The sequence below is a fragment of the Psammomys obesus genome, unplaced genomic scaffold, assembly GCF_907164565.1.
Source record: "Psammomys obesus unplaced genomic scaffold, mPsaObe1.curated_primary_1811, whole genome shotgun sequence".
NCBI classification, from domain to species: Eukaryota; Metazoa; Chordata; class Mammalia; order Rodentia; family Muridae; genus Psammomys; species Psammomys obesus.
Genome location: NW_026596046.1, coordinates 32915696 through 32940088, shown reverse-complemented (window position 1 = coordinate 32940088; position 24393 = coordinate 32915696). Strand labels below are relative to the sequence as shown.

Sequence of the window (24393 nt, the reverse complement as noted above, 5' to 3'; positions counted from 1 at the left end):
ATAGATAGATAGATAGATAGATAGATAGATAGATAGATAGATAGATACATACATACATACATACATACATACATACATAGATACATAGATGGATACATAGACAGATACATAGATGCATAGATACATAGATATAGATAGATAAAATCCAAGTGGGTGTGGTACTCTCAACTGTTGAGAAGTAGAAGCGGAAGCATCAGGAATTGAATGCCACCCTCAACTACATGGAAACTTTAAAGGTAGGCCGGACTACATACATGAGCCCTTGAATCAGCATGAAGAGGTACTTACTAACAAACCTGACGATATGAACTCAGTCCCTGGGTCCCACATGGAAGAAGGAGAAAACCAACTCCTGCAAGTTGCCCTTTGACCTCCACACTTGCCCCCCATCATAAATGATTTTTTTAATTATTTATTTTTAAGTTTTATATGTATGAGTGTTATATCTGCATATAAGTTTGTATACTACATTCCTAAATAATTGTTTTTAAGTTAAATGTGTTGGTGGCTAGAGAGATGGCTCAGCAGGTAAGAGCACTGACTGCTCTTCCAGAGACCTGGGTTCCATTCCCAGCACCCAGCTCAGAACCATCTGTAACTCTAGTTCCAGGGGATCCAACACTGTCTTCTGGCCTTCAAAGACAAAAGGCATGCATGCGTGCCACAGACATACATGTAGGAAAAACACCCAGACACATTAAACAATAATAAAAACAGATAAATAATTAAAATCAAATATGTGAGACTGTGGCTGCGATCCATTGTCATTCGAGAGCACGTGCTTCCATGCCTGAGACCCTAAGCCCCACTTTCATCACCAGACACAAACAGAACCACGTGGAATTACCCTGGAACCACAATTCTGCCCCAAGACATCCCTGTGAGAGTTGAAAATGTGCACCCTCCCAAAAGCTCTTACTCGAATGTGTGTGTAACAGGACCCAAACTTAGTAGGTCCTTGGTACAACTGACTCCATGGTGGAAGTATCATTCAGACCGTAAAGCTCAGCTTGTAGACAGCACCACCTGCCACAACTGAATTCCTCAAATCCCGTAGTTCTGGGAACGTCTCTAAATGTACTAACCTTTCTTTTGGCTTCTGCAGTTCTGCTTCTGGCTAACTGTTCTTGCTAAATGAAGTCTGTCAAGCCAGGATATGTTGTCCTTAAAAACTCACCCTGAGAAAGGCTTGGTGCTATGCTGCGATCCCAAACAATCGGTATAGTCGCTGTCTGGCTAATAAACACTTTCTGTTGGCCTAAACCCATGTCCAAGCAGTCTTCTCTGGAGAATACCCCTCCAGAGAAGTGTACAGCATTATTATTCACAGTAGCCAAAAAGTAGCCGCCCACCAACACATGAACCGGTAAACACAATCTGCATATTTGCACAATGGGCTATTATCCAACCATAAACAGGAATAAAGTCCTGATTCATGCCCCAACGTGACAACACTACGCTAAGTGAAAGACTGCGGAAACAAAAGGCCACATGTTGTTGATTCCATTAGGTGAAACATCCACGAGTCCAAAGAGCCAGAGAGTGGATTAGCTGTTGCCCAGGGTAACTCAGGAAGGGATGGGGCATGACTTTGGGTGAGCACCCAGGTTCTCTTGGGGCGAAGAGCACGTTCTGAAGTTTACTGGCAGAGATGGCTGTGCAGTTTGAAATATTAAACCACCGAGTTTTATACTCTCAAGAATTATCATCTCATGCTGGGCTTTCGCAGGCTAAGCTAATGTTCTCTAACACTGATCCACACCCCGCCCCCAGTCCCTAAAGGCTGAGTTTTATGATAAGTAAATTGTATCTCAATAATAATTCTTTTAAAGTTGGAGCAGTGTCACTCCCTCCTCTGCCCTGCTCCCCGACTCTGTTCACTTCCTCCCACACTTCTGCACCTGCCTGGTAGGGAACCAAGCTGCCTTTGTTCCTCAGCTATCTGTCCCAACCTCCTCCACACAGGCGAGCCGTGTTGTGCTGAGGCTGCTTCCTGACATGAAGGGCACTGCTTTTCATTTTTATTTATTTGTTTGTCTTGAGCCAGAGTTTCACCGTATAGCTCAAGCTGGCCTTAAGTGTGAGGTGCTTCTCCTACCTCAACTGGGATGACAGGGAAGGCGCTGCCATGCTGTGATGGTTTGAGTGAGAACAGACCTCATGGACTCACATGTTTGAATATTTGGTCCACGTTGGTGGAGCTGTTTGGAAGGATTAAGGAGGCCTGTCACCGGGGTGAGGTTTCAGAAGTCTATACCATTCTCAGCTCTCTCTCTCTTGCCTTCTACCTGTGGATATGTTACTGCTGAGGTACCATCTACCTTCCGTGATGGTCACGGACTCTCATCCTCTGGGGCTGTAAGCCTCCAATAAACTCTGTAAGTTGCCTTGGTCATGGTGCCTCTTCACAGCAGTAGAAAAGTAACTAAGACACCATCTCAGACTTTTTTATTCTCAGCCTTTCCTTTTTCTAGGGCTAGAAGGCAAGGTCTGTGCCACATCTCCAGCCCCAGCTGGCTTCTAATATCCAGCAACAAAGTGTGAACAGCATTTCAGAAAAGGATAGAATTAACGTCAACTCGAGGCCATTTTGTCCCCAGCACTGGCTTTGCATGGCATCTAATTCTACGAAGCACAACCTAACTTTTTTATTATCTGTGCAGTGCCACTTGCAACTATTCCAAAATAGAAGCTGATTGTTTATTTTTGAGACAGAGTCTCAACTGTGTAATCCAGTGTGACTGACTATGAACTGTGAACTGTGTGTGTGTGTGTCTGTGTTGTGTGTGAATTGCATGTGGAGGATAGAGGTCAAGCTTGCTATATTCCTCAATTGTTCTCCACTTTATCTTCTGAGATGGGGTCTCTTGCTGAACGTGGAGCTCCCCTCTTCAGCTCTGCTGGCCAGCAAGCTCCAGGGATTTGCTCATCTCTGCCTCCCCAGTGGTGGGACCATGATCACATGGCATCACGCATGGCTTGTTGGTTTCTTGCTGGGAGTCAGAACCGAGGTTCTCATTCTTGCACGGTAAATGCCTTGCTGACAGAACAACCAGGGTTGCTCCCCAACCCCTGACTGACCTTTATCTTCCTGCCTCAGTCTCCTCAGTGCTGCAGCCACAAATAGGCACCATCTCACCCAGCCCAACTATAAGCTCTTTGTTTCTCCCTGGATTCCTCACCTTGCATTCTTGACCCCTGTCCTGAGATGGCTGTATGGGACTGGTTAGCATGGCTGTCATAACGTCCCACCTCAAGACATCAGGCATTAAGAGCCTCTACTTTGACATTCCACATGTTGCGGGGGGGGCACTCTGCAGGTTTTATTTTTTATTTTAGTATATGTAAATGTATGTTGTATGCTGGGGGCCGTGTACATGCTGGGGCATGTGTGTAAAGATCACAGTAATACCCTGGGTGTCATTCCTCATCTTCCACCTTGTTTGAGATCATTGTCACTGTATACGGCAGGCTGACGGACCTGCGATCTTCTAGGCATTCTGTCTTCGTTCCCCATCTCACTGTGAGAGCCCTGGGCTCCAGGTGCACACTGCTGCGTCCAGCTTCACAGGGGTTCTGGGGACCCGACCAGAAGTCCTCATGCTTGCCCAGCAAGGGCCTCAGCCACCCAGCCATCCCCCAGCCCTCGTCAATAATAGCGTGGCAATTTGGTTGGTGGGATTCTTCTTGCTACCAGATACCTAATAAGAAGCAACTTCAGGGAGGAAGGCTTTCTGTTGGCTTATAGTTTAAGAAGAGATACAGTCCATCGTGGATGGAAGGGAAGATGGCAGGAGCATGAGGTGGCTCGTCATACTGTGTCCACAGCCAGGAAGCAGACTGGGCAGGAGACGAGGCCAGGCTATCAAACCTTAAGCCCACCTGTTGTCTTTAACAAAACCTCAAACATTTGGTTTTACCAAGGAAGACTGGAGATCCAGATGCTGGGGTGAAAGCCTGCTGGCTCGTAGAGGCAGAGAAGGCTCCAGCTGACCTTCCTCCTCAGCCAATGTCCCAGAGGTGTGCTCCTTCCCCACATCACCTCAAAATCCGTCAGAACTAAATGTCCCTCTCTTCACTTCCTGTGCATCTCTCTCTCCATCTTCCTGACTTCCTCTTACTTTCTATGGTTGCTTGTCTTATGTTCATCCCCTGTCAACTAGTTGCTTGTTCTGCCTCGTGACCCGTGGTTGATTTTATCTCATTCAAGCTGCAAGCTTTTGGATGAAAAGTGTGTTCTAGGCCTGAGCCACACCACAACTAGAAACAGGGATTTCCAGTAAAGAACACAATCCCGGTGTTCATATACCCTGCACCACTCACCCTCAGTAACCCACTTCCTCTAGCGAGACCTTGCCTCCCAGAGGTCCTACAACCTTCCAAAACAGTGTCGTCAGCTGAGGATCAAACACATGCGCCAACGAGGGACATTTCACATTGAAGGGCAGCACTCCCCTCCTGGTCTCTCCATGCTCATGGCCATCTCGTGGTACAATTTCAAAAGTCTCCATGTTCTTTAACAGTTCCAACGGTGTTCAAAAATCCAGGATCTCTTCTGAGGCTTGAGGTTGTCTCTTAACTGTGAGCCTCTACAGAATAATAATAGTAACAACAACAATGATACAAGTCACGTATCTCCAACATACAATATCATAAGAGTAAAATTTCTATCCCTAAAGGGAGGAATGGAGGATAGCAAAGAAAAGATCAGATCAAAGCAAAACCAAAACCCAGCAGGACAAATACCAAAGCCTGCAGTTCCCTTTCTGGTGTCTGCGGCTTGTCATGGAGTCATCTTGGCCAAAGAACCCGGGCAGGCTGCCTCTCCAGTCAGCTACCTGGCACACACAGCGCCTCTCTCTTAGGTTGGCTTCGTTTATCTCATGCCTGCAGCTTTCCTTGTTTGCCTGTTTTTAGCAGAGAGCCCTTTATGATGGCTAATCTTCATTGTCACCCTTACACCCCTAGGAGGAGGTAACATCAATTAAAGAATGAATGTCATCAGATATGCCCATGGGTATCTCGGTGGAGCACTTTTTGATTGCTACATTGGTAGAGGAGAGCCTACCCTGTGGGTGGTACTGCGCCTGGGCAGGTCCCTGTGTCCTACAAGAAAGTCAGCTGAGCAGAAGCAGGAAACAAGCCAGTAAGCAATAGTCATCCCTGGTCTCTGCTTCAGTTCCTGCCTCTAGGCTCCTGCGCTGACTGCCCACATGGATGATTTATAGCCTACAAGTGGATGATGAAATAAACCCTTTCCACTTCAGACTGCTTTTGGTTGTGGTTTTTATCAGAGCAACGAGGAAGCAAACTAGAAACCCTTCTTCAGCATTCTGAGTACCCGGGACACAGCACTAGTTTTTGTTTTGTTTTGTTTCTTTAATGGGGATAATCCCTTTAACAACTGCTCTTGCATCTGTCTCACCTACAACTTTAAGCTCCCTCATTCCCCCACCAAACTACACATTTTCATATCTTTCTACTCCACTGTTCTTCCTCTCTCTATACACCTGGATAAGAGCAATAAGCAATTGTCACTACTGTGAAATCTTAGAAGTTCTTCTACCAAACAAATCAGTTCACTGTTTTTATTTGTATTTAGTTTGGTTTCACTTAATGTCCAGAACATCAGCAGAATGTACCCAAATTCTTAACTGGAATGTGATATGAATGACTTCTAACCCAATTCCTGATAAGAATCTTAATTCTCCTTTGAAACCTCATGAGCAGGGCCTCCATTGTACACATTTCCCTTGGCAAATGGAAACTTCAAAGTCCCATCAGAATGTCCTTTTGAGCTCCCCTTAAAACTTTCTAGAGGATTCTTCTACATTTTTCCTACAAACCAATTCCAAATGACCTAAGAACCAGCTGGTCAGATGTATTATAAAAAAACAAACAAAAAAAAACACAAAACCACTCATGATACCCATTTTCTGTATTATCAGCTTTTATCTTTGCCATGACAAGCTGCTATTTAGAAAAAGCTTGTTTTGACTTACAGTTTGATAAAGGACACAGTCCATCTTGATGGGAAGACATGATGGCAGGATCATGAGGTGGTTAGTCATACTAAGTTAGGAAGCACAGAATGGACAAGAGGCGGGCTGAGTTCTAACATCTCAAGGCCATCTCCAAGTGACGTACTTCCTCCTATGAGGCTTCACCTCCTGAAAGTTCCACAGCCTTCCAAAACAGCACCATCAGCCGGAGACCAGTACATGAATCCATGCAGGGACACTTCACATTCACACACAACACCTGTAGTCCCAGCACTCAGTAGGCTGAGATGGGAGAATAATTTGACCTTGGGAGTTCAAGGCCAGCCAAAATGATGAAAGAAAGAGAGAGAGAAAGAAAGAAAGAAAGAAAGAAAGAAAGAAAGAAAGAAAGAAAGAAAGAAAGAAAGATCACTGCAAGTTTCACCTGGGAAAACTCTAACACTATTACACACAGGAACACTAGTGACGGGCTCTTGCCTGTGCAGAGACAATTCTGTTCCCAGACATTGGTGAGGGGTGTAGAGCTCTAAGGGCTAGGTAGAATGGGTTGCGATATAAAAGATTCTGAGAAGCAGAAGGAACAAGGCTAGCCCTGGAAGAAATGAGATCCCAGTTACAGGAAGTAGAGGGTGGACAGGGGGTCAAGGGACCCAACGAGATGGTCTCTCCCTGGAGGCCAGGAGAAGAGGAGGAGGAGGAGGAGGAGGAGGAGGAGGAGGAGGAGGAGGAGGAAGAGAGACCCAACTCAAGAATGGATGGAATCAGCAGGGTTCTGTAGGTCTGGATCCCAGTTCTGCTGTTTACTAATTTTGTGACCTGGGGCATCTCCCTGAGGTTTAGGTCTGTCACTGGCTAAGTGGGGTTAATGCTTGTGAGAATTTAATGGGAAAACACCTACCCGTCAGGCTTTTTAATGGCACCATTAGATGACTAAGCTTATAAAAACCATCTGGCAGGGTCCTGGGGCCAACACATTGGCAGAGATGCGTCCTCCGCCCCTCAGAAAGCCTTGTTAGGCAGCCTGGCTCTTCCTGGCATGTTCTGATCTTCTGCTCCCCAGAGATCAGAGCCACTGCTCCCTCCGTCAGGGTGCCCTCCACAGGCCACTGTCTCACTGGGTTTCTTGACCCATGCTTCAGGGAGGTGGAAGCTGCCAGAGATGGGCTCTGAGACAGGCCTCCTGGTCTAAGACAGGTTCTGAAGCATCTGGGACTAATCAGCGTGTTAGAGTGTTGTCTCTGGTGCTGGAGACATTGTATCATGACAAATGATACAGTGGCAGCCAGAGGCCACCATCAGGACTCCCCATGAGTCAAGCCGGTCAACCCCCAAGACTGCGGGGTGGGCGGGGCTATGCAGGTTGGGCAGTGCAGTTGGTCTCCTGCCCAAGGTCACACAGGGAAGGAGTCAAGGCAGAGCCCATGGCTGCAACCAGCATATGACACCCCTCCTGGCTCCATACTCTGAACTACAGAAGGGAGCCAGAACGTTCTCTGGATACCACGGCTTTGCAGGCTGAAGACGCTCTTTTCCAGACATGACTCCCTGTTCCATCTCAGAAGATATGAGCGTGGCCTGCCAGAGGCAATGCTGCCTACTTCCCCGACTGAGGACCTTGACTGAACCCTTTGACTTTTCTGTCCCCAGTCACCATGTGTTTCTCCTAGAAAGCCCATTTTACAGACAAGGACGCTGAGACCAGGAAAGGATAAAGAACTTGCCCTGTAACTGAGGCCTGGATCTAGGTCTGCTTTGTTGACGAAGGGCTTCTGTGCAGAGACAGCAATGCTGAGGCTGTGTAGGGTCGACCAGAAGAGCTTTTCTGTGAGGATAGAAAGATAAGCCTGACAGGCTTTCAGTCCAGTGTCAGCCATAGACCAGGGCTAGGGTAAGTGGGAAAGTAAAACCTAGTCCAGTCTTGGAACTTCGTGCTTGGGGTGGTGGTGGACAGCAACTTGAAAACTCTATTCGCTCAGTCAGATAACCAGATGGAGCCACACTTAGGCCGCTGGGCCCGACTGACAGGTTGAGGTAATCATTAACAGAAACCAGGAGACTGGAGGGATGAGCGAGCCCTAGTTTCTCCCCCACAAGGTGGGCCAGTCGCATCCAGGGTGACCAGGTCAGACAAGTGTCTCTGCAGCCTTAGAGTGCCACAGGTTGCCACGCCAAGCCTGTTGACCAGCCTTGGTCACCCATCACTTCCTATGGCATTGCCCAAACAGCCTGGCATGAGTGAAGATTACAGTTCCCATTCTATCGAGTAAAAAACTGAGGCCAGTCAGAGAGAGCCCCAATCTAGGCCCTGCTCTCAGTCTACACCCTGCGCAGATAGATGACCAGGACCGGGTCAGCTCTCTTTCACTGACTGGGTCCTCTGGGCACTTCACCAGCGCCTGCATTCATCTTCCCCAGCCAAAATCTTGGGAGTGGGTATGAAGAAACAGGTGGAAATGGAGGGCTTCTAGTCTCATTGGTCCTCCCATTCGCAGGGGCCCCGCTTTGGCCCTGGCTGCGTCCCTGTACTCCAAGACAGCCAACAGCCTCTGCCAGACTTGGCTGGCCATCCAGGTCTGCCAGAGCCAAGGCCGAGCTGGGCAGCCAGTGCCCGGGGATGCTCTCCTACCCCAGACAGTACTGAGGTGGGAAGGAGGGAGCGCTGGGGCCAGGGCCACCCTCCCACTTCCTAGCCAGCACTGCTGGGCGGCCTCTCCAGTTCGCATGCGCACTCAGCTGCCCCCGCCCCACCCCATCGAGACCACGCCTCTAGCCTCAAATGGGAGGAGGCTGCGAGGCGGGACGGGGCAGACCGAAGTCCCGGGGACCAAGCTCCAGCCCCGGCTCGTGGGCTGCCGGGACAGCATCTCCCCGCAGATTCCCAGGCTGTGGAGCGCGGGTTGGTCCAGCCCTCGCCCCCGTGACCGTACTGTGCCCTGCAACCCGGGAGTCCAGCTCCTGCTGCGGCGACGCGGCAGGTAGGAGGCGCTACGCTGAGGGAGGCGTGTGCGAGAGCGCGTTAGTGTGTGTTTGGGTGTGTGTGTGTGCAGGTGCAACGCGGGCCAGTGCCTCCGGAGCATAAATCTGAGCAGGGGTTGTACATCGCGTGGATTCAGGATGGGAGTTGAGCGCTGGCCTGCAGGCCTAGGAGGCGGAGGCCCCCCTCCCTCCTCCCCCGAAGATCCTCCAGGGCCGGTGGACTCATCCCCACCTCCACCGCAGCTCTGGCCGAGGGGCCTCCTTCGCCTCCACCTGGGTGTTCTGAAGCCGTGTTCCCAGGGCGGATGCGCCGGGGTGTGCTTATCTCCGGGGTTTGACTTTCTAATCTTCCCTACAAGTCCCCTTTCCTGTCCCCACCTCTGTGCCCCTCAACCCTTCAACCTCCTAACCTCTCTTGATGCCCCCATCGCATGGCTTGGAGAAGGCGTGAGGCCAAAGATCCCAGCTGTATGATCCTGCACCCCTTCTTGGCCGTAGTACCATGGTTGAAGGGGGGCCTCTCTCCTTGCCTGCAAGGCTGGGTGTGAGGTGCTGGGAGCGGGGCGGGTCTGGCAGAGACTGGCTGTTTTTCCACCTCCAGCCCTCGGGTTTGGGAGTATAGGAAGGTCTTCGTAGGGGGTCCCCCGGGGTTGAGTAGGACTGAAGATCATTAACAAGTGCTAAATTTCCCCCTGGCAGCCTTTCCTGGTGAGTCTGCCCCCGACTTCACACAGATGAGCCCCGGCTGCAGAAAGGAAGCCATCCTCCCTCTTAAGGTGACCCAGCCAGAATCGGCACCCAGATCCCCAAGGCACAGGCCATGATCTCCGCTGTGCCAGAGGGTGGAGTACTCAGCCAAGGGTTCAGGGAGCCAGGAAGACTTCCTGGGTGGCTCTGCCTTGCAAGGGAGGGTGGACACCTCCCAGGATCCTTGCTGGGCCTCGTGACAGAGTTAGTGTTCTGGGTGGAGGTGAAGAAGACCTGAGGGTGGGGTGTGGTGAGCTGCTGCCCCTGCCCCATGCCGGGTCAGAGCTGAAGCCTGGGGGCAGCCTGCCCTGAGAGGCTTCTCTTCCCAAGGAGAGGCCGGTGGGCCAAGAGATGAGCCCCTGACTAAGTGCTGAGAATAAGGCAGGAGTCAGGCACCTGGTAGGGACCGTCCTTGCCTGGGAGCTGATAGTTCACCCAAATGCGGATTGGGGAAAGTTCAACAGGGTGAGGAGAGGACCTTAGAGTTCAAACCATCAAACAGTCAGGTCAGGAACGAGCATGGACAAAGCACAGAGGTGCAAAGCTGAATACCAGTCTGGAAGGTGGGTGTGTCTGACAAGCCATCTTTGGCTACCCTAGGGGAGAGGCTGCTGTTGAGGTTACAGCAGGGAGAGCCCCCCATTTCCTCTCTGTTCTCAGCATCAGTCCTGGCAAGGTGTGGGAAGAGAGGAGGGGGTCTGTTGGGGCTCCCAGGACAGGAGTGGGAGCTCCGGGGTAAGCTTCACAGGTCCCACCACCGGGTAAGACCAAGTGGCTGCCTCTGAGACAGGACCCGATGAGGTGGGGGTTGGCCACTGGTGGCAGGAAGCCTGTGGCTTTCGGTGGGACAGCTGTGGGCTTCTCAGAAGCCTGTGCTGTCTCTGTCTTATCTACCCTGCTTTCCCCTGAATGCTCTTGGGATGGCTCTGAGACCTAGTCCCCCACCCCCCCAAAAAAAGAAGGCCTTTCTTGGCCCATCAGAGGGCACAGGGAAGGCACTCTCCACCATCCTCCTGCTTGAGGGCCTATCTTCTTTCTCCTTAACAAGACTTTCTCTTCTCTCTTCCTGCTTGCCCATGCCCTTGAAGCAGAGAGCTTTGCCTGTGGCTCAGTTTCCCCAGGTGTGAAGTGAGGCTAACTGCTGCCTTCCCACAGAGACTTAGGGACGGTGATGGTGACATTAGATCTGGTCACTCAGCACTTGACTATGAGGCGTTTGCTAGGTAGTTGATGGCCATTGTCGCTGAGTCCCTTCATTGAATAAAGAGAGGGTCATTTGGGGGCAAGATGACTGGACACTGGTGGTGGTGGTGAGGCCCCACTGAAGTGGGAGTCCCTCTTGGCCTTGACGAATAAGAGGACCTGCTGATCACCGTTTGTCCTGTGCTTACTGTTCTCTGTCAGAATGGCCAAGTCCTCTAGCCACCCCAAGCCCCCATTCTACCCTGGGGAGAGCAGGGGTAGGGCAGCTTAAGGGCATCTTACTTAGGTCTTACAAAGGGCTCATAGGTGTGATCGCTGGCTGTACTAGTTACAGACAGCAGGTCACACCTTCCCCAAGTGGCTCTGTAGGCTCGGCAGATAAGACAGGGCTTGTCTGTAGCTAGTCATGTTCACTGAGCCTCTTCTTCCCTATCTCTCAGTGCCTGTGGAGCCCCTCCCAACCACCCAAGTCCTCCAGACATATCTTTTGCCCTTTCAATCCTTGTTTTCCTGAGGTCCCGAGGCTTGGCCTTCAAGGCCCCACCTCAGTAGCCTCTTCTCTGGGTAGTGGTTCCTCCCTGGGATTGCCTCAGATCAGGTGGATCTACCCGCTCCCTGCAGGCCTCAGGCCCCATCTTTCCTTGCTCAAAGTCGCTTGCCTTTGGGGTACCCACCTGGACGTCGTGAAGCCCATTCCCAAGCTTGGATATAAGGCTGTAGAATGTCCTTTTGCTGCCCAGTGGGGCTGAGTTACCATGCTCTGATGTCATTATTGGGACCATTGTCCTTGGGACCCCAGCTTTCCCAGTGCTGGCTGTGAGAGTAGGTGGGCCCTGGATGCATCCTGTGATCCTACGTGTCAGTGCAGCACGTGGTCAGGTATAGAAGGCTCCAGTGGCCAGAACAGACCAGGGCCTGTTCCTGGGCACCGCGCTGCCCATCACTCAGGCGTGCACAGGAGTGAGAGTCCACTCATGTCTACTCCTGCCAGCCAGTCCCTGCCCGGTACCCTCTTGCCCCCGCTGGGTGACAAGGTAGGAGTCATCCCTAGTAACCGTTAATGGGGACTTCCTGTTACACTGGGGCAGTCGAAGCCATAATGTCACCCTTCTCCAAGCAGGAGGGAGCGGCCGGGCTCCATCATTCACCCTGTCCCCTGTTCCTCAGGCATGTCTTTCCTCATTAGGACTGAACCCAAAAAGCCAGAAAGTCAGTGGCATAAAGCAACGTGGATTCATTCTCCTCTGGTCCAGGATGTCTGAGATGAGCCTTGTGGGGCTAAAATGCTGGCCAGCTCCATCTCCCCCAGCTCTCCCAGCTGCTGGCATTCCTTGTGACTGAGTCACCGCAGTTTCCACTCCATTGTTTCATTCCATCTTCTCCTCTGCACTCAAGCCTCTCTGCTACTCCCTATCTTTCTGGTTTTTATTTATTTTAAGTTTTGCTTGTTGCTCTGCGTGCATGAGGTTTGTGTCTGGCTGTGCTCGTGCTGTGGCTGGTGAGTGGAGGCCAGAGGACAGTTTTCTGCCTTTGTTTTACGTCTTCTACCTCTCCATGGGTGGTGGGGGTGGAACTCGCAGCCAGCGCCTTTATCCTATGAACTGCCTTGTTGGCTTCTCCCCCGCCTCTTTTGAGTCAAGGTCTTTTGTAGCTCAGGATAACCTCAGACCTTGACCTCCTCATCTTCATACCTCTGCCTCCAAAGTGTTAGGGGCACCAGCACACATGGCTTCATTCATTCACTCACTCATTCACTCATTCATTCATTCAGTCAGTCAGTCACTCACTCATTCATTCATTCACTCATTCACTCATTCACTCATTCAGGGCAGTGGTAAGGAAAGATTCCAGACCCTTGTCCATGCTACACAGGCACTCTGCCATGGAGCCAGGTGCCCAGCCCTGCTTCTCTCTTATAAGGACATTTGCAGTTACTATGAGGACCCATCCAGGATCCTCCCCCTAGCCATCTTCAAGCCTTTAGTGGTACATGAGGCCGACAGAGGCTAAGGATTCTGGAATGGATGTTTTGGGAAGCTATTAACAGCCCCCCTCGGGGGGGAGGGGACTGATTATAATGTTTTTGCAGAACTACACACACACACACACACACACACACACCCCTCCCTGGTGCCTACAATGGCTGGTTTCCCTAGTCAAGGTCCTGGATATCTCAGGAGGTCGGTTGCTCTCAGCGACTGAGTGTGGCCTCTACCTGCTTTTGGACAGGCCTGGGTTGCTTTGTCTCTGGCCCTGGTGCTCAGGTTAAGTCCATGGGAGCCAGAACACGGTGATGTTAGAAGAGGGGACTGTCTCACCATGGCCCTGCAGTCACCCCAGTGACTGGATCCCATCCTGCTAGGACTGTGCTAGGGTTTCAGGGTGGAGTGTAGCTCGTCTGAGATGTGCATTCAGCAAAGCTATCGCGTGGCTGCTCGCTGGACCCTCCCCAGCACCTCTTAAGAGGCAGGTAAGCCGGGCGCGAGGCACATGACTTTAACGCTAGCACTTGGGGTGGGGCAGAGGCAGGCAGATTATTGTGATCTGTGTAGCCAGTTTCATCCTAGGCCAGCTAAGGCTACCTAGTGAGATTCTGTAAACAAAACAAAACAACATAGAATTCTGTGAGATTACTAAGGTCTGCTGGGTGGGAACAGGCGTGAGGGTGAAGGGGACAGGTTGTTTGTCCTTTCCTTCCCCTCCTGCCCTCCTGCCTTTCTGAATTCCTTGTTCACACAGCATACCCCCACCACCTCCCAGAGCAGACTCCTTGGCCCTCCTGGGGTCTCTGTCTGTCTCCACCATCTGACCTCTGGGGCATAGCTTTGTCTGACTCCTGCTTCTGCCTTGGCCAGGCACAGAGCAGGGGCAAGGGCAGGCCCCTGGGAATGAGGTGGGGGCCAGGCAGAACTGGGCTCTGGCATAGGACAGGCTCCTGCCTCTGCCGTGAATGTTCACTCCTCTTCCCTCGGTGCAGTGGAAACAGCCCAGTTCGTTTCTAAAGCTGTACAGGAACTTGAGTTGAGAAGAGGCACCTCAGTTTCTCCACCTGAGAATTGGGTACCATTTCTCATTGGGTTTCAAACCCTTCGTTTTAGAAGGAGGTGGAATTAGGGTCGCAGCCTTCGTATGCAAAAGCGGGGAGTGGGGAGGGAGGGTGGCTGTCCTGCTGACAGACCTACCAGATTGGAAACCAAGTACCTAAGTGTTCCCTGCCCTACCGTCCACGGTGAGAACCTTCAAGTCAGAGAGAGCAGGAGCACCTGGAGTCACATGATGAGATCAAGCCTCTTTTCACCAGATTGTCTGCCCCGTCGAGGGAGTGGCACCTGTGTCCTGGGCTCCGAGCACCCTGTCCCCACCCACCCTGGTAGGAGGCTCCTTTGCTGGGAATACACAATCCATCTGCCCCGCCCATGCCCCACTCCCAATTCAATGTCTTCTCCACAGCATGTGGCGCTGGGCTGTGAGGTGTAGAAGGGTGGCCCCCTGCCCCCATCCTGTGTTGCCCGGCCTGAGAGCTTTTCTGCAGAGTGAGTCTTTGAGAGCTCAAGTGGTGGCAAGTTGACGGTGAAGGCAGAGCCTGTGCAGGAAGCCAGCCTCTCAGGCTTCTGGCCACATTTTCAGCTTCTTCCTGTCACTGCCCACGGGAGCCCAGGAGCTGAAGTACCCTTCCCCCCACCCCACCCCAATATCCTCCTGCTCACAGAGGCCTCCCAGCTCTTGCCTCCTTATGACACCTTCAGCAGGAGGTCTCAAATGAGGAACAGTTGTGGGGTCAGGCCCATGACTCAGGGCCACACAGGGCCAAGGAAGTACTTTTTTCTCGATCTGTGTATAAGTGGAGGCATCCAAGCTTCCTGGACCTGCATCCCTTAGGGCTAGCTCAGACTCTGTGATCCTTGTGCCTGGTCCTGCCCTCCGACCTTGGCGGGGGGCACACAGGGGCACCACCTGCCTGGTGGTGTGTCAGAAACTCACTGTCACTGGGTGGAGAGGGGATTGGACATGGACAGAAACGATAAGGGGAAGAGGAGGAGGACAGGATTTCCCAGTGTGGGTGCCAGCCTGCCTGGCGTTGGTTGGGTGACTCATTAGGGCCTGGCTGCCTCAACTCTGAAACCAGAAGTCTCTCCAGCCAGGAGCCTGGAAGCCTGGATGGCCAGCTTTCCTTTCACGCCGGCTCCATCCCCCTCCATCCATTGTCCCTTCCTCAGTATAGAGAGAGCTGGAGGGCTGGGGCTTGCAGGAGGAGGCAGGCTACAGCTTTGGCAGGACAAAGAGCTAATGTACTAAGAATATCATTAAAGTGGGGCCTGCCCCACCTCTGCTCACAGTGCTAGGACTAGAACCCAGGACCCTGTCCAAGCCAGCCACACACTCTAGCATGGAGGCATATCCCATACCCTGGTGCATCATCTCTAAGAGTAACTAGCATTCTCTCTGCTCGGCAACCTGCCCGACCCTTTGGAAGCACCAACCCCAGGGCACACGTCCTCCAGCACTGACTGCAGTGGATCTGCTACCCTGGACCCCTCTTGGAGTACCTTGGGGGTTAGCAGTTCTGAGTATACCTGACTAGAAAGCAGAAACAGTGCGGCAGTTAGGATGTAGAGTGTTCTCCCAAGGCCCATGCTTAGGTGGCACGACTCTCTGGATGTAGGGGTGTCCTCACGTCACCCAGGGTGTGCCTTGAAAAGGAATCCCAATTTCTCCTCCTGCTTCCACTTCACAATCATTATGGGTTTGGAGGTTCTGCCTTACTTCGGGGTTCCCAGCAATGCTTTTCAGCCCCACGCCAAAGTCCTGAAGGTAATGGGTTCCCCATCATGGGTTGGGGCCGCTCAAGCTCTGAGTCGCATTGACCTTCCTCTCTAGAAGCTGGTTATCTCAGGTGTTTACCACAGAAACAGAAAACTGGCTGGCACAGTGGTCACAGAGGTGAGCTACACCTGCTTTTCAAAAATTTATTAATATTTGTTTTATTAGCAGTAGTGTGTGGGAGTGAGGGCATGGCACAGTGGGTGTGTGTAGGCCAGAGGGTAACTCTGTGAAGTCAGTTCTCTCTGTCTCCCTCCTTCCCTCCCTCCTTCCCTTCCTCCCTCCTATGCTGTGGGTTCTGGGAGTTGAACTCAGGCCTCAGGTTTAGGTAGCAAGTTGCTTTACACTGAGCCATCTTGCTGGCCCTTGTTGTGGGTTTTTCAGACAGGGCCTCATGTACCCCAGACCAGTTTTGAATTTTCTGTGTAGCAGAGTCTGGCCTTGAACTCTGGACCCTCCTGCCTCTAATTCTATAGTGTTGGGACTTCGGGCACACACACCACCACCCCCACTTTGCATACCTCTGGAAGTGACACTCATCAGGCACACCACCACCTGAGCCAACTCTACTCCTGGTCCACCGTCCCTTCGCCATTCCGCTGTTGAGGGACACCAAGGTTGTTCCCACCTCTGGGTGAATTCTGCTGTGATGAGCATGGTACACAGGTGTCTCTTCACCATGCTGACTTTATTTCCTCAGAATATAGACCCAGGAGTGGGATTGCTGGCCCATGCTAGTCCTACATGAGTGTGACAGGGTTTTAGTATATAGCTGAGGCTGGCCTGGATCGCTGTTTTGTAGAAGCTTTTTAGTTTGGTGTCAGCCTGTTTGTCTACTCTTGCCTTTGTTTCCTGTGCTTTTGGGGTCATATAAAAAAATAAATAACTGCCCAGACTAGTGTCATTTAGTTTCCCCATTTTCCTCTGGTGGTTTCTGGTCTTTACTACATTTGAGCTGAATTTTGCATATGTGAAATTAGGGTGTAATTATATTCTTTTAGGTGTGAGGTTCCCTTGTTCTCACCCCCTTGACCGGCTTCTAGTCTCTTTCCCCACTGGGTGATGTTGAGACCTTTGCTGAAAATTAATGAACTTTGAACATGTACCAAATCTTCTGAACTCCTCTTTGTTCCTGATCTCATGCCCCAGTGCCATGCTGTTTTGATGATCACAGTTCTGCTCCGTGTGTGTGTGTATGTGTGCTGGCTAGTTCTATGTCAACCTGACACAAGCTATAGTCATCTGAAAGGAGGAAGCATTAATTAAGAAAAATGCCTCCATAAAATCAGACTGTAGGCAAACCTGTAGGACATTTTCTAACCGGTGATTGATGTTCGGGAGCCCAGACCATGTGGGCAGTGCCATCCCTGGGCTGGTGGTTCTGGGTGCCACAGCATCTCCAGGGCTCGGATCGCAAGTGGGAGTCGCCACACCCAGCTCACTGTTACTACTGAGCCAATCTGTCCCCAGCCACAGCATTAGAGAGCATCCTCTTCAGGTGCTGTGCAGTGCAGTTCCTGGCCCTGCTGAGGACACAGTAACTGACTGTGCTGCTGGAGTCTGGATTCTCTGTGTCTACGCTCCTCAGGAACCTCTGACCTGTAACTTTCTTTCTTTCTTTTTATGATGTATATGTGGGTGTATGTGCACTTGAGTGCAATGCTTGAAGAGGACAGAAGAGGGCATTAGATCCCTTGGAGCTGAAGTTGTAGGCGGTTGGGAATAGGACTCAAGGCCCCTGAGAGAGCAAAAGGTGCCGTTGACCTCTGAGCCTCCTCTCCAGCCTGCCTGTAACTTTCCTTCTGGCTTTGGTATCAGGGCAAGCTGGCCCTGCTTTTCGGTTTGATCTAATGAAATCATGTCGAAATGTCATTTAATGCCATGCCTGTGAGCCCCATCCGTGGGCTCCGTCATCCGTGGGCTCCGTACAACTGTGGGTTTGTTTTCTATTATTTAAACAGATAGCAACAACAAAACCTCTCTCCCAGGCCTTTATTGATGAGTTTTGAATAGTTTCTGATTTTTAACACTCCAGATTCTACTGCGCTGGCTCGGGGTTTGACATGTCTGGGACGCTTGCACGTGGGCAGTTGAAGGAGGAGGATCAGGAGTTCACAGCTTTATAAAGAAATCTTTATGAAGAAATCTGTGCTAAACAGTCTTGTGACTCTGCAGGATATGATCAGTATAGTCTCAGGGTGAACTAACTAGGCAGCGGAACGCGTGTTGGCCCTTCCCGGCAGGGGCCCGAGCAGCCTTGCAGAGTCACTGCACATGTCCACCCTCCAGCCGCCAGAGCACCGCTTGGAGGGTCACTGATTGGTTTTTGAGGGTGGAACCCGGGGCTTCTCGCACGCTGGCCCACCCTGTGCTGCCAAGCCTAGAACCCAGCCTGCGCTTGGGCTTGGGACACACGTGTCCTGGTGCTTCTTACTCTGGCCTCTCTAGCGGGACACACTGTTCTCTTGCCATGGTTTTAACTAGCACTTTCTTGCCGATTGGTTGGTGAAGTCCAGCACTTTCCCTTCTAGTTGCTGGGTGTTAGGAGTCGTCCTTTCTTTCACCTTGTGCTGTTTTTGTTTCTTTTAGTTTTATTTTATTTTAGGTGTATGCGTGTTTCCTCTGCATGTATGTCTGTACACCACGAATGTGCTTAGTGTCCGTGGAGGCTGCAAGAAGGAAACTGGATCACCTGAAACTGAGTTAGTTACAGGTGATCGTGAGCCAAACCTGGGTCCTCTGAGAGCACCAGGGGCTCCTAACTGCTGAGTCAGTTCTCCAGCAACGTTCTGCTGGTGGCTGGCAGCCCCAGGGCTGGAGGTCCACTGCCGTCTTCTCGGGGTTAGTTCTGTGCAGTTCGAGGTGGGGTCGTGTGGAGAGCAGGTGACTCACCGTTCATCGAAACAATGTGCTTTCCTCAGTGCACCAAGCCATGAATCAGGTGTCTTTACACGTGCGGGCCGTGAAGCCTGTGCCGTTCTATTCCAGTCCACGACTGTTTGTCTACCCTGGCGGTGGCTCAGTGACCAGAACTTTAGGACAGGGCTGCATGACCTGGGTGCGGCTCCTCTAGCTTGGCCTCTGTTGACGGCCTCGGCTCTTCTTGGCCCTTTGAATGCTCTTGCTGTTGGGCTCCGGCTCAGCCTGTCCTCTGGCTCTTTGATTGTCCTGGCTCCACTCTTTCTTCTTCCAGAGGCTCTTATTTCTGACAAAGACCCTGTAGGCTACATGACCTGGGTAGGCCTCCAGCGAGTCCAGCCCAGGGGCCCCGTAACCAAGGCTCAGTCACAGCGGCTGAAGGGCAGGGCTGTGGCCAGCTCAGCCTGGGCAGTGGGGTGTGGGCCCCAGCTGGCATGCAGCCATCAGGAAGGTCAGGAGGCAAACGGATGCCTGGCCTGGCAGCGCGGTGGGTGGCTCCAGATGGCCTGAATGCTGACAGAGAGCAGCTTCCCTTAGAGCCCCACCCCTCCTCTATCTTGTTTTATTTTTATGTGTATGGCTGTTTTGTTTTTTTTGTTTGTTTGTTTGTTTGTTTGTTTGTTTGTTTCTGCGTCTTTGGGTGCTGTGTGCACGCCTGGTGCCCGTGGAGGCCAGAGGAGAGGGCTTTGAATCTCCTGTTACAATTGTGAGCTGCCACGGGGGTGCTGGGAACTGAACCTCTATCCTCTGCAAGGGTAACCAGTGCTCCTAACCACTGGGCCACCTCCCCAGCACCGGCCCCACCTCTCTTGAGCTTGTTCTTTGCACCCGGGATGGCGTTCCTGCTACACTCAACTCTGTCTCGATGGTTACCGAGTCCCAGCGCCTCACTGTTGGTAGTGGGCATGCAGAGGCCCTTGATGTAGGCCCTGTCCTCAGTGGGTGGGCTGGGAAAATGGTCGCTGGGTGCTCCAGGTGGCCAAGGCAAGGGCAGGATTGTGAAGGAGAGGCATATGCAAATACCCCGAGCTCACTGCTTGCGGGACCTGCAAGAGATGCCTGGCACTGGATAAAGGATGGAAGGGGTGAGATTGGCAGGGAAAGGGAATCAAGTGAACATCAGACAGCTGAGGGCCCAGCCTGTCCTTTATGTTACACGGGGTATTGTCAGCTCAAGCACGGGCTAAGGACACTGATGGCCAGAGGTGATCACGCCTGGAGCACAGGCCTGAGGAGAGAGGCTGGCGTGTGGATCTGGGTTTCCTGCCTTCTAGTTTGTAGGTTGCTTTCTGAGACAGGGCCTGGAGTTACGGGGAGAGGCTGCAGTCTGTGATCCCTCGAGCCTCTGGACCCCATGTTGAACTATGTGGTGCAATCTCTTGGAGGGTGCATGGGGGCTGAGTACATAAAGGCCAGGTCCCGGAAGAACCCCGAAAGTGGCCAGGGTCAGCCTGCCTGGCAGGGATGAGGGGGGATGACAGAGATGTGGCCCACTCCTGTTTACCCATGAGCCCTTCTCCCTTGCCCACTTCGACCCCTCCCCACCCAGTATCTTCTGGTTGCCCCGTCTCTTCTTCCTGGGAGGGCAGATCCTTTCTGTGACCTGGAGGGCAGCCAGAAGCCCCATTTGTCATCTTGGCTGTGTGATCTCAGCCAGCTTGCTCCCCCTCTCTGGGCTCTCTGGGATCTGAAATACTGGAATCACAATAGCTGATTTCTCGCCTCCCTGATCTAATTTTTGAGGCTTAAATTGCTTCCTGAGCCAGGCTGCTAGAGCCTGCAGGTTAATGAGCCTGCTTGGTGCCTAGGGCCCTGTGGCTTTCCAGCCTCCACTTTCTCTTTCCCTAGGGCTCCAAGGCTGAGGGAGGCCTAGGGCCAGAGGAGACTGAGATCCCTGGGCAGAGCCAGACCCAGGAAGTTAAATGTTTTGGCTTGAGTCACACAGCAACCCCAAGTGAGTGTACTGGCTGTAGATACAGTACAAGACATTGCCCACCCTCAGCCAGTGGGACAGTGGCCCTCCTTGCTGTTCTTCTGGGTCCACATGAGCTAATGTCACCTTTTCATTTCGTTCCTACCCTTCCCTGGAGAATGCTATGTCTTCCTTTCCCTTGAGCCACGGCTCAGTTGAGGGTTGTGTGGGGAACTTGCCTGCCATTGCCTAGCTCCTGAGGCCAAGGTGGGCCACCTCAACCCGAGGACCTGGGTTCCAGTTCACTGCCCCCATGGGAACATGGGTAAGTGCCTCACCTCGCAGAGCCTCGGCCCACATTGTGAAGATGGCGACAGTGTTTCCCCCCCCTCCCCCCATTGCTGTCAACAGTGGACACAAACCTCTTACTCAGGGGCTTGCACGTGGTGGGTGCCAGAGAACTGGAATCTCTTTGGGATGAGAGGAGACTTGACCCCTTTGCTCTCTTTCCTCCACCCTCTGCCTCTAGCTGATTGTAATGACGTCATTCTCTCACTGAAGCAACCTTGTTCCCGTCTTAGAGATGAATGAAAGGGGCTCAAAGAGGCTGAGAGACTTCTCCACAGTCACTCAGCAGATGAGTACTTCAGTCAGGATCCGTGTCTGCATAAGTCCTGCTATCAGACTTTGCTGGAAAACCACACTAAGAATTCTGCCTCAGGTTCCCTCGTGGCCAGCCTGAACCTTAATAAGGCAACAAGTGTTGTCTCTGGTGAGCCCCAGGAGGAGTAGATTTGGAGAGGCTGAAGATGGAGTATGAGAGACCAGACCCCTGCCAACACTCCTGATGGGTCACACCTCACTGACTGTGGCCTCGCCCCAACCCCTGCCTCCTGGGGCCTCCCCTGGCCACATTGGTGCAGTGTGCGTCCCTTGAACTTGGTCAGTGTGTAAAGCAGTGTGTAGGGCAAGCTCCTGAGCCCCTGATGAGTGAAGAGAGCCCCATGTGCCTGGAGCCTGCTCCCTCCCTAGGTGTAAGGACACAGAGTGCTGAGGTGGGGACAGAGTGACGGCTGGGAGCAACCTGTGGCCCGGTTCTCCTCCACTGGGCAGGAATGAGTCAGGAAGAAAGCTCTGAGATACCCATGGCTAAGTCCTGTGGGTGTGACACTGGCCACAAACTCAGCCCCAGAGAGGTGGGGAGGACTGGCTAAACAAGACAGGGAGAGTGAGGTGGGTGTGGCCTGAGCCAGGCCTGGACATCGGGCACTGGTGGCCTGAGGGCCTGACTTGCCTCTCAGACACTAGAAAGGAGAGACTCTTAATTGCCAAGGCAGGCAGTACACTCCTGTCATCTGCTGGCGCTGTAGCAGGTACTAGCTGTGTGACCTGGGCAGACCTCTGCCTGTCTCTGTACTACCTTTCCCTTCCTGCATGATTGGAATGTCGCTGGGAGAGCAGCACATCTGGGGGTCAGAGCTCAGCAGGGACTTATGGTGCCCATGACTGATGGTCTTCTCGTCCTCCTCTCTTCTAGGTGCCGCCCCTTCTGGGGGACGTGGTCACCATGTTCTCCTGTGTGAAGGCCTATGAGGACCAGAACTACTCGGCGCTGAAGCGGGCCTGTCTGCGCAGGAAGGTGCTCTTTGAGGACCCCCACTTCCCGGCCACCGATGACTCACTCTATTATAAGGGCACACCAGGCCCCACAGTCAGGTGGAAGCGGCCTAAGGTTAGTGTCTGGCCCTCCTGCCCAGGGAGAATGGGCCTGATCCTGCCCAGGCAGGTCCTCTAAGGCATGGAGTACTCTCGGACCAAGGGTACTTCAGGCCTCTGCTCGATGCCATGGTCATCTGGGGGAGAGGGAGATATACTGTGAATGGGCGCTGTGTGCATATGTAGAGTCATGTGTGAGGGCAAGTTTACTTTGCTGATATAAAAAGTCGCTTCCTGAAGGGGTGGAAGCCTGTACTGTCATCGAGGTACACGGATGGAACGCAGAGGGCCAGTGTACAGCCCGCGCTCTGAGTGTTGGAGGCCTTCCCAACTCCCAGCCTGGTCTAGAGCCCAAGAGCTGCATGCCAAGCAGAAATAGCTGGTCCCGTGGCATGACTTGTTCTGAGTCCTGTGTGTGTGGTAGGCAGAGGAGTTCGGTGGAGTGGGGTTCCGGGGGCGCAGGTGGAGGCGGGGTGCTTCAGGACACTGGCCCAGACCCATTCCAGGCTCCACCACTATGCAGGTGACAGGGGACTTGCATGGGAAACCAGGCTCCTCCGGGTCACTTGGGCAGATCGTCACAGCCTCCTGCCCGCCCAGCCTCCTCCCTGCCCTGTTCCCAGAGAGGGCACCTCTGGCGTCAGGGTGAGGCCAGTGGGGAAGGTGTCGTCACATAAAGCCTATCAGGCTTGGGTCTCAGGCTCCCTCTGGCAGTGACAGGGCAGCTGGGACGTGGGGCACACGATGGAGCACCCCCTCCCCCACTCCTGTACCTGGCGTGTCAGTTCTGAGGGCCTGTGGGGCCGTGTAAACCTCTGCCTCCAGCAGCATGTGGCCTTCAGATTTGTACTGTCCAGTCTCTCTGGTCCTTAGACATTTGGAGAAAATGAAATCCCACCTTCAGGCTTCTTCCCAACAGCCAACCTCTGGCGTTGCTATGAACTGGAGCTCTTGTCAGGGAAGGCCAAGAAGAGAAGGGACCACCCATCCAGGAGTCCTGCCCCTGGCCCCTCCCTGACACCGGGTAGAGGGCCCTGGGTTCTTTGGCCTCAGTTTTTGGGGCTGTGGGGAGCTTCTAACCCTGACTTCCTTCTCTGACCCAGCAATGGGACTTTGGCTCTATTCTCCCATGCCTTCTGCCGTTTGCTTTGATTGGAAACAGTGGATTGAGCTAATGGCAAGTTATAATATATAAATGTAGGTTTATTGGAAGCAGCTCTCAGCTGCTGAGAGGGGGAGGGTCATGTGCAGAGAGAGGAGAGAGAGGAGGAGAAGGAGAAAAGGAGGAGAGATACAGAGAGAGGAGAGCAGAGAGATAGAGAGCGAAAGAGAAGGGCACCAAAATGTTCGGATCATATAGTGAAGAGGCCCTGGGCTAGGGAATTCAGGGTAGAGGGCAGGGAATGCCAGCCATGCCCTGCAGCAGGTAGAGACAGAGGGATGGCTGACACCAAACATGCTTCATCAAGGAGTGGGGAACAAAGCAGCTCTGATGGGCCTTGGTGAGATCCTAGTTCCCAGGGGGAAGGGTGGATACCTGGTCTCCTCCTGCTGCTTCACCCAGCACACACTGTCCTTGCTCTGACCTCTTCCTAAGACCGTGGACCACAGTGTGGAATGGGCTTCATGAGGTCCCGGGCTTCGTAGCACAGGCTGTGTGGAATGGTGTCTGAATGTGCCACGGCTGTGTGACCCGACGGAGTCACTGCCCTCGAGGAGCCCTTTTCCTCGGGTTCAGGAGTCTTAGCTCCTTTACCCTCCCTCCTTGGCACCCGTCCAGCTGCCTTTCTAGCTGTGGCTGAAGAGAAAGGGTGAACTTCCAGCCTTGGCTAGGTCACATCCCGTGAGGTTGGCACGGATGGGGATATCAGAGCGGGGCCTGAAGGACAGTAGTCAGCTTCAGTCTTGGTCAGGAGGCAGGTCAGGCCTGGGTCCACTGGGCAGTGTGTTGGGCAGAGGAGATCCCATGGGTAGTATGTGAAGGGCTTAAGTGGAGGGGGAGGGGAGGGTCTACAGTGGAGGAAGTGGAGCAGCCTGGGTCAGGAGTGGATTGGCCAGCCCCTGACCGTTAATGCCCAGCTGCTTGGCCAAAGATAA

The 24393-nt window shown here is 52.7% G+C and overlaps 1 protein-coding gene across 3 annotated transcripts in view; it reads left to right on the top strand.

Moving 5' to 3' along the window:
* The first annotated feature begins 8796 nt into the window (after nucleotides 1-8796).
* Capn5 (calpain 5) overlaps nucleotides 8797-24393 on the top strand; it is a 51375-nt gene continuing 35778 nt past the window's right edge. The window contains exons 1-2 of one of the 3 annotated variants that reach the window (XM_055623397.1): nucleotides 8797-8977; nucleotides 22118-22312. In XM_055623397.1, coding sequence (XP_055479372.1) covers nucleotides 22148-22312 — 165 coding nt within the window. In that variant the 5' untranslated portion in view covers nucleotides 8797-8977; nucleotides 22118-22147. Of the gene's footprint in view, nucleotides 8978-21896; nucleotides 21954-22117; nucleotides 22313-24393 lie in introns of those variants that run through there. The other 2 variants (XM_055623398.1, XM_055623399.1) reach the window with 2 other exon arrangements.